At 42.9% G+C, this 17,689-nt stretch overlaps 1 protein-coding gene across 4 annotated transcripts in view; it reads left to right on the top strand.

Moving 5' to 3' along the window:
* The window catches only part of LOC139763255 (uncharacterized), a 256,023-nt gene extending 239,347 nt beyond the window's left edge, over positions 1 to 16,676 (top strand). The window contains exons 1-3 of one of the 4 annotated variants that reach the window (XM_071689184.1): positions 10,592 to 10,672; positions 11,900 to 12,023; positions 14,512 to 16,676. In XM_071689184.1, the coding sequence (XP_071545285.1) occupies positions 11,978 to 12,023; positions 14,512 to 15,815 (1,350 nt within the window). In that variant the 5' untranslated portion in view covers positions 10,592 to 10,672; positions 11,900 to 11,977 and the 3' untranslated portion in view covers positions 15,816 to 16,676. Of the gene's footprint in view, positions 1 to 10,591; positions 10,673 to 11,335; positions 11,679 to 11,899; positions 12,024 to 14,511 lie in introns of those variants that run through there. The other 3 variants (XM_071689187.1, XM_071689186.1, XM_071689185.1) reach the window with 3 other exon arrangements.
* The last annotated feature ends 1,013 nt before the right edge of the window (positions 16,677 to 17,689 follow it).

Genomic DNA, 17,689 nt, shown 5'->3' with positions numbered 1-17,689 from the left:
GTATATCCACGTAAATATTAACGTAATGCTTTTAATGTTACCTTCTGCTTATTGTGAATTACATTAACCTTCTGAGCTACTGCCACGATAAACACTGAACCTGATAACTTTTGTTACAAGGGCGTCTTACGTTATGTACCCATCATGCATGAAGAGAGATGATTATAATGTTTACGAGATAAAATGATGTCGTGTATCAAATATTGACACCATCTACAGGAAATAAGCATCAATAAAAATTAAGCTGAGCATCATGAATGATCATGTATGAGAAGGGATGGAAATGTCTGAAAATTACCATTCTACTCTGGAGAATATATATATATGATAGAGTTATATGATCACATCTTGACAAAGGCGCTCGTGTCAGCTTGTGTTCCGCTTGAAGACCTAACAATCAACCAGCCACCAAGGACCATAATCATCCTTCAAATATGCATGTAACAATGCCGTTTTCTCCACCCATCTTAATTCACCTGTAACTTTGCGATGCTTAATCCATGGCGAGGGATTCCTCCCTAACCCACTCTCCGTCGGTAGAGTGCACAGTCGTGTCAAAGTCGAGGCCTATATTTGAATAAGCCTCAGTCCCCAACTAAGTTTATCAGGCCTGGAAGAGTCACATTAGATATGCAAATTCCCGAGCGTGTCAGATGGGGCGTGGGAATACAAGATGTGGTGCGGGTCGGGCCTGGAGGTGTTTTGTGTCGGTTTGTTATCGTTTAAGTGTAGGAGGGGATACTGTTGTGTGATAACGTGTGGTTGCTTGAGAAGGGAATTTAGATTGTGCATATTTAGACAATTGTTTTTATACTTTGAGCCATTCCTTCGGGCATGCAGACTCATCTACATATAGCATATATACCTACATCCATACATATGACCATACCCCTCCCTACATATGACCATACCCCTCCCTACATATGACCTTCCCCATCCTTACATATGAACATGCACGTCCTTACATATAGCCATACATATGCTCACAAACGGCTATACCTAAAATCTAACAACTCCTAGGCCACCCAAAACATATCTCCGTGTGGTAGGTATTTACAACACCCATATATAGATGCTCCTCGTCTTGCGATGGGGTTACGTTCCGGTAAAGGCATCGTAAGTCGGGGGTCGTCTGTGTCCCCAAATACACTACCAGAACCCCTGACGACTGAAAAATGCAGTAGCATTTTCTCCCGTCCTGCGAAAGGCGAGTTCAGTAGTGGACATTTTTTATAAGTGCTGTTAAAAACAACAGAGAAGCAGTAATTAAAACTAGATCGTAACAAATGTTTGATGAATCAAATTAAAGACTTGAAAGCTGTTGGTTGAAGTATTTTAATTAGTGTTTTTTTTTTTTTAAGATCCGTGACAAAAAATAATTTATCATTTTTCCCTCCTATTTTTGGAAGGATTCAAATTGTTAAGCTGATTCATTAGTTGAAACTGAACAGTTTGAAAGTTAACAGTTAAAAAGATTCTTCTCAGTGTGTTTCAAAAAGAAGTATGAACCAAGGAACAAGAAGACGAAATGTGATAAGTTCTTGTTTTATATTCATTCTTTTTTATATATCTATTATGTCGAAAAATTATATTATTTCAAGTTGTTCTAAGTCATTTTGGTCAGTGACACGTACTTTTTCCGTCATATTCGATTACGCTGGGGGTCCTCAAGGTTATTTTGGGTATATTTGAATTATATCAGGTCATTTCAGGTCATCAGATCATTTTAGGTAGTTTTAGGTTACGTAAGGTCATATCAGGTCAAGCGAGGTCATTGTAGGTAAAAATCGGACTATGTAAGATCACCTTAGGTCAAGCCAGGTCGTTTTCAGTAGTTTCAGACTATTTGATATCGTGTCAGGTCAAGCCAGGTCATCTTGAGTTGTAATGATCAATATGGAAGGTCGTTTCAGGTCATCCCAGGTCATTTCAGGTGGTCCCAGATACCATAAAGTCGTTTGAGGTCAAACCAGAGATTATTTTCATGTCGGGGCTCGATCATAATTAGTCCATTTAGTATCGGATCATTTGATGTAATTTTAGGTCATATTCAATCATGCTAGGCAGTTATATGGGACCAGGCTGTGTAAGCTAATGTCAGCCAAATATGTCATTGTTTCGGCCGCTCAAACCAACACTAAATATTTTTGATTGAGATTCACTAATTGATTAGATCATCATATTTAATTATGACAGATAATTGTCACCATGTCAAAAGTTAGGGAGCTCGTTTTATATGTCCTATTTATTGATATTTAGTCATATTTAGTTGAAAGGTTCCCAATTATCCATGGAGAGTATACGGGATGGTCATTTGTAAGTGTAAACCATTCATCCATTACGTGCCTGGGATCGAACCGGGGGCCACAGAATGGTAGCCAGTGACCAAGACCGTTACGCCACGATCGTCAGCATCACTCCTTTAACCTCAGACACAAAGTCAGACCCAGGTCCTCCAGTCATCTTAGTGGACAGTCATATTCCCAGTCAATAGAACGCCACGTATTCCAGGCATCACGTGCGACACACACACACACACACACACACACACACACACACATGACCACTCATTCCTAACGCCACAATCAAATCATCAACACAAAAGCAACAGACAAACTGGGTGCCCTCAAAACACTAACTGGCGTCAGATTTTGGACACGAAACAGAAACCTTTAGTATCCTCTACAAGCAGTTCATCTGCTTGCTCCACCCTAATCTACGCCTCACCTGTCAAAAGCAAATATAACAGAGCTGCAAACCACAGGAAACAGAGCATTTCAGAACAATCGCCTCGGTGCCCATGAACAACAGACACCCAAACACCCACATACTGACACAAAGATCACCACCCAGAGCAATGACACCGCAATATGCTCACCTCTCACCACCAAACAGAAATAACAGATTACCACCGCCTCACGCTTCAGTAGTATGTGCCACAGAATCCCCACCCTCCTCCCTACCCCTTAAAACACACAACGCAGACGAAACAGTTGCGTACTAACGTGACCTGACGATCATCCGACAGCACGCCCTCCTAAACCCAGTCTCCAACGTTGCCTCCATCCGAATCCCCGCATCCCCAGACATGCACGAGTTACGCTTTTCCGCTCAGGACATCAGTCGTCCCTACAACATCACGAACACCGATACAACATATCCCATGACCCCCTGCATGACCCCCCTGCATGACCCCCTGCATGACCCCCCAGCACCACCTCCCTCAGTGAAGACACTGAACCCTTTCCCCACGCTCTGCCCACGTAGACAGACACACGCACATCACCACACCGTATGACCTGTGGTCTGGCCTCTTGGGCGCTACCTGAGCCCCATAGGAGACGGATGGGACCGGTGGACGCGGCCAGCTTCCTGAGTGCTGCAGTAGCCTTATAAGGGGAGGAGGGGAAGTTACCGGGCTCTGCCTGCATGAAGTTACCCCGCTGTTGAACTCACCTTTGGGGAAGTTGCGTCATTGTCAGTGGATGAAGTGAGAACAACCACGTCGGAGAACATCTCAGACCAATGAAGTCCATCGTTTCCCTGCTACTGACTGCAGCGCAGCGTTAGAGCGTCGAGAGCCATAAAAAAAAAAAACACGAGTCTTGGGACTGTATGATTCGATAGATAAAGATACGTTTTCAGCTTTATAATAGATAGTTAGATAGTAAAGGAAAATAATAATGACAAGGGAAAGAAGACGAGGAGGAGTAAGCTGGGCAGGGAGACCCCATCTAATCTTTACCCTGTTATGCTGGAGGTAACATTAACAAGAGACATCATTAGAATAAGTACCTTTATTTCCTTCTTACGCCCCGCCTTACCTGCCGTGGGCTGTGGTTAGACGCTGACGCGCTTTTACCCAGATGAAAACTGTCGAGCAGTTTACACTGTGACGCCGGGAGGCAGGAGGTGATCAAGTCCCTGTTGGGGAAGGTGGGGAGTGGGGTAGGTGGGGTTTAGGTTGGTTGGCTTGGGGGAGGAAGAGGGTGGTGGTGTAGGGCATTTACATATAATACATTCTGAGGCAAAGCTCCGTTGGTGTGGGTTGGGGGATACATTCATTTTTGTTAGCAGGAGGACTGTGATTTTCCCTCATCCTCCTCCCCCCAGCAAGATGATAACCCCCCTCATTGTAACGGCAGAACAGTGACCCCCTTACAGTGTAGCAGCGGGACAGTGACCCCCTTACAGTGTAGCAGCAGAACAGTGACCCCCTTACAGTGTAGCTGCAGGACAGTGACCCCCTTACAGTGTAGCAGCAGAACAGTGACCCCCTTACAGTGTAGCAGCAGAACAGTGACCCCCTTACAGTGTAGCAGCAGAACAGTGACCCCCTTACAGTGTAGCAGCAGGACAGTGACCCCCTTACAGTGTAGCAGCAGAACAGTGACCCCCTTACAGTGTAGCAGCAGAACAGTGACCCCCTTACAGTGTAGCAGCAGGACAGTGACCCCCTTACAGTGTAGCAGCAGAACAGTGACCCCCTTACAGTGTAGCAGCAGAACAGTGACCCCCTTACAGTGTAGCAGCAGGACAGTGACCCCCTTACAGTGTAGCAGCAGGACAGTGACCCCCTTACAGTGTAGCAGCAGAACAGTGACCCCCTTACAGTGTAGCAGCAGAACAGTGACCCCCTTACAGTGTAGCAGCAGGACAGTGACCCCCTTACAGTGTAGCAGCAGGACAGTGACCCCCTTACAGTGTAGCAGCAGAACTGTGACCCCCTTACAGTGTAGCAGCAGAACAGTGACCCCCTTACAGTGTAGCTGCAGGACAGTGACCCCCTTACAGTGTAGCAGCAGAACAGTGACCCCCTTACAGTGTAGCAGCAGAACAGTGACCCCCTTACAGTGTAGCAGCAGGACAGTGACCCCCTTACAGTGTAGCAGCAGGACAGTGACCCCCTTACAGTGTAGCAGCAGGACAGTGACCCCCTTACAGTGTAGCAGCAGGACAGTGACCCCCTTACAGTGTAGCAGCAGGACAGTGACCCCCTTACAGTGTAGCAGCAGGACAGTGACCCCCTTACAGTGTAGCAGCAGAACAGTGACCCCCTTACATTGTAGCAGCAGGACAGTGACCTTACAGTGTAGCAGCGGGACAGTGACCCCCTTACAGTGTAGCAGCGGGACAGTGACCCCCTTACAGTGTAGCAGCAGGACAGTGACCCCCTTACAGTGTAGCAGCAGGACAGTGACCCCCTTACAGTGTAGCAGCAGGATAGTGACCCCCTTACAGTGTAGCTGCAGGACAGTGACCCCCTTACAGTGTAGCAGCGGGACAGTGACCCCCTTACAGTGTAGCAGCAGGATAGTGACCCCCTTACAGTGTAGCTGCAGGACAGTGACCCCCTTACAGTGTAGCAGCAGGACAGTGACCCCCTTACAGTGTAGCAGCAGGATAGTGACCCCCTTACAGTGTAGCTGCAGGACAGTGACCCCCTTACAGTGTAGCAGCAGGACAGTGACCCCCTTACAGTGTAGCAGCAGGATAGTGACCCCCTTACAGTGTAGCTGCAGGACAGTGACCCCCTTACAGTGTAGCAGCAGAACAGTGACCCCCTTACAGTGTAGCTGCAGGACAGTGACCCCCTTACAGTGTAGCAGCAGAACAGTGACCCCCTTACAGTGTAGCTGCAGGACAGTGACCCCCTTACAGTGTAGCAGCAGAACAGTGACCCCCTTACAGTGTAGCAGCAGACTCTCCCCAGATTCCACATGCACGTGGCTACACCAGGAGTGGAAACTCTCCTTTGGTTAGGTTGTATCATTGTCGTGTTAGGGAACTTCGTATGGTGGGACGAAGGACGATGATGGGAAAGAAAATGGTTGAGGGTATCGGAAGATAATGTGACGTGGCGAGGGTTGGCTACGTAGATCCAGACAGCACGTGAGAGAGCTCCGGTAGTAAGCGATTTATACACACACACACACACTCTTGCCTTCACACCAGGTGGTTGACCTGGTGTGTGTGTGTGCGTGTGTTCCCTCTGCTAAATACAGAGTGTTTGTAAGTGACACCAGTTGGTTCCCATTCCGGTATTACGTAAACGATATTTCACACAGTTGTACCACGACGAGGGAGGAAGCACAGATCATACCGTGGTACTTCAGTATGTATATGGTTTTCGCAATATGATACAACGAATTATACCATTGATTTTCTTGTCATGATATTTTCATTACATGTATCCTATATGAATAAAGTGCATTTTCATATTTTTCAAGATTTTGTGTTCTGTTGCACGTACAGTATTAGATATTTTCACCATTTTACCCGGTATATTTTCGTGATATGTTGATACCCACCATCCACTGGTCTCAGATAATTATTCCCCTCATATTCCGAGCGAGCAACAAGGCGCATCTTCCCGAGGGAGGACTGTGTGTGGAGGGTAACAGTGTACCTTAGAAGGACGAACCTTACCGGGGAATAATCGTCGCAAAACATGACTTCCTTTTATTCGTTAAGTCCCCCACCCATCTTCAAGGACTCCCAACCTCACCCCCCTCACGTGGCCAGGTGGTGTACCCTCTGTACTCAGCTGTACTCAACGTCTGTGTCCTGTTAGTCATAGTGGATGTACCTCTTCTGTCTCTCATTTTCTTTCACGAGTTTTATTCTGTGGCATACGTATCACCACCTCTCCTTTGTGTGTGTGGCTTCTCTGTGTATAGTGTGACCTTAATTTTTTTTTTTTTTTTATGTCATAGAAGTCGTGTGATGTGTTTACTTCATCTGTGCTTTGTCTTCCATGAATATGTTTTACCTTAAGTCGTTCGCTAAGCTGCTCTTTGTTTTTACGTTCTTCGTCATCTGTCAGTATGGTCTTCGTGTATTGCCTGTTTGATGTTTTATACTGTTTCTCGTAAGGGTATTTCTCTGATTTTCGTCCAGTATGCTTTCATCTGTTCACACATTATCATGGTATTTGTCTTGATTTATTGTAGTCTCTTCTTACCCTTCCATTTCCATCCCATTCCTCCAGTGCTTTTCCCCTCTCCTCCCTTCCCTCTTCCGGCCAGGAAATTACAGGTTGGGGTCGGGGAGGTAAACTTGGCCGTGGGTCGCATCAACCCCTGGCCAGCGTCATCTTAGCCAACTTGTGAGTAAAAACTGTCGAATCTTAGACCAAGTTGGGGCCACCACCATCACCACCACCTTCTGGACTCCTGCTGGTACTGGAAGCTATGAGGAACCCACCCATCCACCCACCCTCGTCACGTCCGCTGATCACGGTTCTGGACGTGTGTGTGTGTGTGTGTGTGACAGCCGGGATTCGGGAGCTTCTATAATGACCTTGATCTGTGCACAGACATTATGTTTAGCCCCAGTTCCTGAAAGTGTCGTTGGTAAACAAGCGTTGCCGGACGATTGCTTACCAGTGGCGTCTTAGCTACGTCTCTTCCTTGTGTATCAACTGAGTGTTCTACGCCTTCTATCTCATCTTCGTCTCTCCCCCCTGACGATGTGATCACTACACGAAAGCGCACTTGATAGAAAGATAGAAATGTGAGGGATTTTGGGTGCATTATGAAAGAATGATGACATTAACGTCATGGATGTAAAAAAAATATATACATTTTTCTTGAAATATATGTGGACATCGTTCTTAAATATCCCATGCGATGATTTCCGCATGTCAGGGAGTTGGTATGTATGTTTCGAGATTTCCCCCCCCCCCCCCCAAAAAAAAAATGAAATGGTTATTTCATATGTAAAATAAACTTTTTTCATCATATTTGCTTTAGGTACTGAATTTCGAGCGTACTAACTATGTGTTTTTATTTACTCTGACTCGTGTCCAGGGGAGAGTGTCTTGTTTACATAACATTATTCCATACATATGAATTCATATATATATATATATATATATATATATATATATATATATATATATATATATATATATATATATATATATTCCCAAAATACTCAACATTTGATCGTTTTATCTCTAAATTTTTGATATGTTTTCCATAGCAGTTTGCTCGGGGCCGAGGCAGTGTTTACCTCGAAGCCACGCCTAGTGCCATAACGGTTACGTTTGGTTGATAATTGACTAGTTTCTATGCCTTAGTGACCTGGGAACGTGTCTATACTCTCCCCAGATGCCTTCTGCCACACACCTCCCCCACCGCAGACGAGCCCCGGCCAAACAGCACTACGCGCTGTGGCTCACAGCAGCGTGACATTCCACCTGCAACGTGATTGTAAAATGAAACAGACGCATAATATCTGCTGACATTATATTTTTTTTCAAAAGGTGATTGATGATCGAAAGCTTCATCTACTCTCTCTCTCTCTCTCTCTCTCTCTCTCTCTCTCTCTCTCTCTCTCTCTCTCTCTCTCTCTCTCTCTCTCTCTCTCTCTCGACCGCTGGTGCACGGGCAAATTTGTGGGCAGGCACGATTGACACATACAATTTGCGACTTGAGCCTTGTACTTGCAGCTGGGAGATTGCACGGGTTTACGAATGTAATGAAGTATTTAGCGGAAGTGATTACGTTGCTTGCACGGTATATTTAAATAACTGATCGCAGATTTAATGCAAACTGATGCAGGGGATTTTTGGGTATTAACTTTAAATGTGTTTTTTGTGCAGTCATGTATCTGTAAAAATCTGTTTGTGTACATACATGTATGTAAATATATATGTAGTTGTACATGTATTGGGGTAACTTTTTGTTTATCGAATCCTTTTTTTTAAACATTTTGATTCATTTTATTCTCGATCGTGTTAGTTTAGATATGTTCCACGCTAGATAATTTAACTATGGAGGTAGTTACATGTTCGTACGAGTGAGTATGAGGGTAGTTTACATGTTCGTACGAGTGAGTATGAAGGTAGTTTACATGTTCGTACGAGTGAGTATGAAGTAGAGTTACATGTTCGTAAGAGTGAGAATGTTAACTAGACTGGTGGAGAGTCGATGGTAAGGCCTTTATGAGTTTGATACCCCAGACGTTTCCTGGTGCAGGGGCATCACCACGACGCTGCTCTGGGAGTGATCATGGCTTCCTCTTCCCCTTCTTAAACCCTGACTTTGCTAGGGGTGCGGGGGGGAAACTTTTCCCGGTAAGTGTGTGACGAGGGAGTGATGTTCGTGGAGCGCTGTTGCTCACAACTGGTTATTCACCGGCGGTTGTGAAGGGGTTGTGCTTGCCCCGATCCTTCTGTTTGGGCGTGAGGTGCAGTCGTGGTCGCACTTGTCTAATCAAGGGCAGAAAGGTCGTCTTGAGTGAGGAAGGGAGAGGCATCATAAGTGCCACAGCCTCGAGTGGTCGGTGTCCGCACGTAAACTGCGGGAAGCAGCGGCCAGACGCTTTGCCCACAGGTCCAGTCGCTGGTGGCAAGGACTTATATACAGTCGAAGGTACTAGAACACTTATCATAAACGGAAGAAAATGACGAAGTAAAACCTCAAATTATCATTAGCAGAAACCTCTATCTATCAGTAAGATAGACAGCCCCAGTATATAGCATAGAATTATCCACGTAACCCTAATGTCATTAAAAGATGTATCACCCATCTTGGGATTCTCAAAAAAAAACTATGATGATTTTGAAATTATTCTGACGTATGTCCATCTAACTTTCCATGAATACTTATGAAGTGATTTACATGCTGCGTGCGGGCTTCAATCCCAATTGACACATGCCAATTATAAAGCGAGAGATAGATAGATTATAATGATAGCCCCCTCCTCCTCCTCCTCCTCCTCCTTTTCCCTTTGTTTTCGAAATATCTTTGTGTTATTCTGTCCTCTGTGATATGTGTAGTTCATCTCTGCCTTGGCCGTTATGTAGAACCCGCTGTCTGCGTAGGAGATGGGTTACATATATTTTTTTTTCTTATAGCCAGTTGTTGTATGACGTAATGACACGCTTCTGCCCTCTCATTGACCTTATAAAATGTCTCATAATGCCTCTTCTTGCATACAGATACCCAGTAAATGCGAAAGGAATAATTATGAAATGATACTCGAATTCTATCACGTAATTACAGGCCTTTATGACCCCCCCCCCTTAAAATATTTCGTCAGATTCATATTCAGCATGAAAAATAGGTCTTACTCTAAGGTTCTGAAGCAAATTTGTTACTCTCACAGAAATGCCAAGATTTGCAGGGTATTTTTGAGCCTCAAAGATTTAGTTTTGTTTTGTAATCATTATATGACTTAATGAAATGCTTTTACTCTTTAAGATATAATCTAAGAAAGTAACTCATAATCACGCCTTCCATTAACCCCTTTTGAGTAAGGCAGTACACCCCATGTGTTTGATGGCAGGATATTTGACAGTATCCTTATTGCCCTCAGCAGGGGAAAATAGGTTAAATTTGGTGGTGGCTTCTCAATTTAGATATTGAAATGACTAACAGAGTGTCGAATGTCATTCTTGTATGTGTTTTTCGAGAAATTTTGCACAGTAACGGTATTATTAATTTTTATCTTACGCATCAAAACATTGGAGAAACGATTTTCAAATTTACTTTCGTCTGCCCTAGAAACGTCGATCAGGTACACATTTTCTCTGTTGCATCGGTCGCGACAGAAAATGTGAAACTATATTATGTAAACCTACGTAACCTTGGATGTTCAGTAGGTGGGTGTCGACGTGAAAAACCCTCAGAGATATTGAAGGACAAATCTCTGATGAATTAAGGTAGGACATCTGTATGTTGGGCCGGTCTGTGTGCGAGCTGGTGCTGAGGGGAAAATGACAGTCGTTACCGGATGCCATTGTTTCCCCTAATGATATATAACGATTGGCGGGAATTATACAGCCCTTATCGTATCTACAAAGTTTGCTCCGCTTGATGTATTACATCATTAGGCACGTGTTGAAGACTGCCAAAGCGTTGGAGTGTCGTGGGTAGTAATGAAAATATTATTCGTTAAGAAAAGTGCCGGAACCAGAGAGCTTGACAGTCTGGGATGTGTAATGGCGTGAAATCAATAGTCTTATGTAGGCTTGAGACAGGCCTCCATCGTGCAACACGTACTCGAACCCGTGATATCATGAGACCAGTCGTAGATATGTTTATGGGGTTATATAATTCTGACAGTATGCAAATTATCTTTCTATTTGAGAGTAGTAAACATTTGGATTCTCAAATATTTTTTTTATCTGACAACCTCAAGACTCCTTTGGGTTTCCTGCAGCTAACACAGAAACAGGGGAATGATGCACGAGATTACTCCTTTCCGTTCACTAACGTTGATACACCCTCGGAAGTTAATGTTTTAACCTTGTTCCAATCTAGCTTTTGGTCGTGTGTGTGTGTGTGTGTGTATGTGTGTGTGTTATTATGTTAATATTATGTATTCGTATATATAGAGAGTAGCTTTATGTAAACCCATGGGACCTACTCTTTATCTTTGCATGTATGAACAAATATGCTCTTTGATCTTTTGAAAAATACTCACATTACGTGACACTCTCTCTGTGTGTACGTATGTGTGTACGTGTGTGTTCGTATGGGCGTGATCATCCCTGTCCTGAGTAAGCCAAGTCGACCTTAGTCAGTCTCTGGCAGTGGCTGCGAACATTGCTGTTGCTCTCCTCCTTGCCACCGTGGTATAGCCATCTGCTCATCTACCCAACACTCGGTATTTTCCTGGAGAATATATATTCCATTTGTTGATGCAGTGTATCGCTTTGAATGAAGGTACTATATAAGTTGTCTTATTTTAATATTTTTTTGCCTTAAAATCGCAATTTTTGCTTCTAGTATCTTAGTATATGTAATGGAGCGTATTTGTTTATTGAGAAATATATACCATGAGTGTATAAGTATGTTAGTAACACGGTAAGTAGTGTGTCAACTGGTTATAATGCGTTTATGTGTTACTTTGTGTGATGTTAATGAACTGTGTCTGGCGTTCGCAGGTGATGGCGTCACCAACGTAAACACACTGAGCTGAGCTGAGCGTCTGTCTCTATCCTAGCTTGATATGACGCCTCGAAATGGTGGAAATGTGTGGACCGATGACACCAGCCACCGTGACCATGGGTGAGTTAGAAGGGAAACTCTGCGTTCCCTGACATTATGTTACATACATCAGAGCCTTTCCATTCATAGTGTGCGCCATCATTTGAAAGGGGTGTGATTTTGGAACCATCTACATAGCTTTAGGGACATTCGTTCGTTGTTATTTTTTTATGTAGCTTAGAATTATGGTAATGCAGACTATTATAGTTCTTTTCGGTGTAGTTTGTGCTACAGTTAACCAGAAGCGAACTTATTCAGAAGCAAAAAAAAAAAAAGAAAAAAGCTTTCATAACCATAGTAGCGAAGTTCATCATGAAATGGTATGAATTGGTTCTCATACAGATGCCATTTTAGTCATTCATCTTGCACGTCAGCGTTATGCAGGTTATTCCTAGAAGACGATATGCTCAGCTTTGTACACTGTTGCTAGCCGAGTAACCTCCGCAGCTGAATACAAGATTCACGCTGGGCAGCGTATGGCAAGTCCGCATGCGGCCCGCGGCGTGATGTAAGCTAGGGGACGAGTTGCCAATTGAACGCTATTTCCGCATCGCGGTAACAGTTATCATTTTTCTTTCCCCTTCTCTAGAACATGACGGTACGACCACCTGAGTACGACGGAATCACAAAGGTTAAGTCAGGCACTAAGGTATGAGACTGAAGGGGTACACCGTCCTAATTCAGCGGTGACGATGTTTCCTGTGGCGAGTTTAAAATCGTATTGCGTCATCTCGTAACTTGTTACGTGTTCATGGATATTTTGCCTTACTCTATGTATATATATATATATATATATATATATATATATATATATATATATATATATATATATATGTGTGTGTGTGTGTGTGTGTGTGTGTGTGTGTGGTGATGGCTTTCAAACAAAGGGTTGCCTCTCCTGTCGTCTCCATAGGGATGGTAAGGTTGTTTGCGACGTCATTGCACTATCGCAAGTTTACGTGTTGTTTGGGGGGTTATTGATTCCATTAATTAAGTATCTATATGCTTACATGTTTATACAGATATTTCATGATTAATCAGTGAATAATTTGTAGTATTTTTTGGTCAGAGGAAGTATCATTTTAAGTATTTAAGGCTTTCATAACCTTGAGCGCTATCTGACGTGGAAAACACCCAACTGTTATCTGCATGTTTTGATATTTTCTTGCGGATAATGGATTTGCTTCAAAGCCTCAGTATGGGGCCTGCATTGACTGCACTATATTTACACAAATTAATCATGCCGTAACGTAACTATGCGTCATGAGGTTTACTTGCGATAGCTCATATCAGGCATTTCTACGTTAGTGTCATACATATTTTTTTTTTTTTTAAGCAACGCAATACGGGAAGACTAGGCTTTGAAGATAGTCCCTTGACACATGCTTACATCCTAGGTTTGATATCTTTACAGTTACAGATAACCTTAATCTCCCAAGATTTCAACTTGAATATATTTATTTCTATTAGATTTGTATCATTTCTTAAGTCCAACCATCACCTTTTTAAAATCATTGATGTTTTCTTTAGGTGGAGGCAGGAGAGATGCATATTCGGTGCTCGCTATCCATCACGAGTAATAATATTCTTGTAGCACCATTAATCATATTTAGGAGAGTGTCGCCTCCCAGAGTAGAATTAGGCCAGCCAGCATCACATGTTGGTTCATTGCTTAAAGGGAACAGGAGTGGTAGGTAGCGTCATTGATCATCCGAGTAACATGTGAGGAAGGGTGGGGGGGCTAGGCTGTCCCTTCCCTCGCTCTGATAACTGAGACACAAGCCGGGCATAGAGTTGTGAGTTATAGTTGTAGTGGCAGGTAGCTGAACCACGCTAGATCCTGGGAAGGTCTTCTTGAGATCACTAGGTTTGAGTCGAAGACAGTAACGGTCATTCCTCTGGTTAGATATAGTCTGTCTGAGGGTCCTATAGTCAGTCTAGGCAACAGTTATCTGCAGTTATATGATATTTGTCCCCTTATAAAACGTTCAAGCCACGTTCTTTTTCGTATAAATTGACAGGAATTTGTCAGCTTATATTTCAGTTTCCTTTGCTACACACTGTTCTCATTTCTTAGAAATTCTTTTGCTTTATACTAAGTGTTGGCCCAACATTTTTTTGCACAGTAAGGCTGTAGGGAATTAGCCCATTTATTTCTGAGATAGATGGGAAAGATACATCCAATCATTTCCGAAATTTGTCGTTGATTATATATATCTTTTTTTTTCACAAAATACTACTCAGACTTATTCTTGTCTCATCAAACTCACTTTTGCCATATTTGATGTAATTTCTAAAGTAGTCTCATGAGGAGTGAAGTCCAGGAATGATATAGAAACATTGTTAGATTTTAACTTTAGAGAGAGATATTTTAACTCTTAGAGATAATCTAACAAAGGAGTTAGATGAAAATTAAATGTATCTACAGGTGTTTAAACACATCATATGCATTACTTTCACCAGCATATATTGTTTCCGAATGTCTACCTTCAAAATCGTATTTTTTCAGGAGATAACTCGTCATTCCAATCAAGAATGGAGCAAGATAATGGGGCTATCTCGCAATGTCCAGTCATGACAGGCATGTTTTTTGCCAGGCCTCAGTGCCTGAGTCAGACTCCTGCCACAGGGCTGTGCCAACGCCCAGATGCGTCACCTGCCTCTGCTTCACCCTCAGCAGTCACCGTCAAGAGCAGCATTCGGCCCTCATCACGACTGTCAGCCTTGATGGAAGGCCTCAGAGTTCCCGGGGACTCGAAAAATCCACCAGTCCCTCCCATGTGGCTTGACCGTGAGCTGTTCGACCGTGGACGAAAGTTTTATGAGCATTACTTGTTCTGCCTGAGTTTCTCGGACTTGTTGTCCCTAGTTATGATGCTGAGTATGGACGGTGCTCTGCGACCGTTGATCTACACTGGCCGCTCCGACTCCCCAGTAAAGGCCCTACGTCGATACTTCTCGACGTTGTTGCACATCATTACGTGGTTTAAGGGAGACGTTTGGAACCCCAGTGACGCCGCACATAAGGATGTGTTGTCAATACGCTCCACCCACTGTAAGCTAGCATGCACCTTTAACTCCTCCACATACAGCGAAAAGGTGAGGTCTGTAACTGTTAATGACAAAGGACATGAGGAACCCCAGAACTCCCTAAATTTTACAATACGTCAAGATATACAGTGCAATGTTGAGGAAAGATTACAGGTAGATACTTCAGACCCTCCACCTTTACTCATCAACCAGTTTGACATGAGTATGACCCAGTACTCCTTTATGGGGCTTATAGTGGCACATCCAGAGAAGATGGGTGCTGGGGCTGCTACTGAGGAAGAGTTTGCTGGCCTGATCCACTTCTGGCGTGGGATTGGCTGGCTTCTAGGCATTGAAGACAAATATAACTTCTGCAGTGGCACAGTGGCAGAAACAAGAGAGCTTTGTCTCGAAGTGGAACGTCTGATTGCAATACCTTCCTTATCTCTCGTTGACTGGAACTACGAACACATGGCCACTTCACTCATTACAGGAATGAGTTACATTCTCCCTTCTATGTCTTACCCTGCCATGTTCCGCTATCTCGCCCATACTATTGATGTCTCCACTCCAGCCTTCAACAGTAGAATGTCTTACAGGCATTCCTTCCACTACTGGGTGATGCGGGCCACTTTTGCCATCATTATCCTGGCACCTTGGCTTGTGCTTATTTTCAATAAGATGTTCAGGACACTTATTCATAAAGTTCAGAAGAACAGCAAGCTGAGACTCTCAATGTCTCACCACTCTAAGCCTGATGCATCTCCTTATGGTGAGACGTGACACACCTGTGACAGATAAAGCACTTGTGATGTTAGAATCATATGCCTGATACTCGCTGTGTTTCAAGCCACGACATCTGGAGGTACACTTGTTATGTTCAGACATTAACATCTGACTTTGTGAGTGTACCCTTGGAATTGCTGAACTGATCCCTCATTTCCTTATTAAGTTCACCGAGTACTTGAAATGCTCCAAAGTTCAAGTCGTATAGTAACATCACATTCATTCCAACATCATTATGACTGTTCAGTCCATAATGAAACACTGTAGATATATTGGCCCCAGATTCCTTCAGACAGCATAGTAGCAGTTAGCATCCCACACATATACTTGATATAAAAGAAGACATTGACAACACTCCTTTGGCTGTGCCCTTCTTCAGTCAGCTGCTTGGTAACCTTTCCATCCAACAGTGAAAAGAAAAGAGCACATTCAAAGAAAGGATTTACAACACTTCAAAACCACATCAGAAAGGCTTTGTGGGGGGGGGGGGGGGATACAAACTAGCAGCAATACGCTCATAAACAGTACGTTTACGCTAAGTGGATATAAAGTTAGCAGTGATAAACGTACCTTGTTGAGTTAGTTGTACGTGTTATGTCCTTACAAGAAAGGGACAAGCTGGATGATGTTGCTGACAAATAGAACTGACCATTGTTGTTATTGAATGAATATCCCTTTATGTAAACCTTTTTTTATATACTTATTAGTATCGTGGCAATTTTTTTAGTTCGTAATATTATTAAACTTGTTTCAATGAAAGTTATCTTCTTGGTCATAGATGCATTTTTTTTCACTTTCTTGCATTATGTTAGGTTATGTGAAGGATGAACGAAAAAACAATGGCTGACACACATTTTTTGTATTTGTTTCATTCACCCAGACTACATCAGTCAGGTCTTTGATAACATGTGATCTGTGATGTAGTTCACAGGAACTTTAAAGCTGTGTACTGTCGTTCATTGATATCATACACCATTTACAGTATATTTATTTGGTCAGTTTATTAATTGCTTGGGAAATCCACTGAACTAATATACATGAATCATATCCACCAGGACTATCCTGCCCTTGTAGAGGGAGCTCCAACATTGCTCAGGAACCCAGCCAACATTTACTGGGCAGGACAGCAGTGAGAAAATGTGGTGATGTGTATGTGTGTGAAGGATGATTGCAAAACGTGTCAGGCTTCATTATTTAGTTTCTTCTACATGAAAGCTGTAACATACGCATGAGAGGAGTCGAGCAAATTTTTCTTTTATCTGCATTCATAATACTGAAGAAATGGATGTAACCCATACATGTGTTGGGAGTGAGGTTGAGTTTTAATTTTGACTTTATACACATTTAATAATTTCGTTATGTTCGTTCTATGAATATTTTTTTTTATTAGGGGCTTTGTATGGGTCGCTTATTGTTGTTTTATAAAAAGACTAGGGATTTTCCAATGGTTTATCTAGGATTGTAATATTCAGTGAATTGAAAGTACAGTTCTGTTGATATAAAGTTACTAATTTCATTTAATATTGCATATTTTTGAGGTACATATTATCATTAAAAAAATCATGACGTGGCTTTCCTTCTCATCGTCAGGTGCATATGAATTTCTTTCTCTTTTTTTTTCTCTCTATCTCTCTCTCTCTCAGGGCAGCAGCCATATCTGCTCAACACGCTTCTTGGCTGATTTAGAAGGGTTCTCTTGATATGCTGCATCATAAAGGTAAAATTCCATACGTTTTTTTTCATTTAGAGATTGTTTTACATCACAATTCCTGAAGGGTGTATTGTTTGATACAACAGAATGATTGCCAGAATCAAAGGTAAAAGAAATGTATTAGTTTACGCTGAAAAATACGTTTTCTCAAATGAATCAA

The sequence above is a fragment of the Panulirus ornatus genome, chromosome 46 (assembly GCF_036320965.1).
Source record: "Panulirus ornatus isolate Po-2019 chromosome 46, ASM3632096v1, whole genome shotgun sequence".
In the NCBI taxonomy this organism is placed as follows: Eukaryota; Metazoa; Arthropoda; class Malacostraca; order Decapoda; family Palinuridae; genus Panulirus; species Panulirus ornatus.
This window is presented reverse-complemented; position numbering and strand designations above follow the sequence as displayed.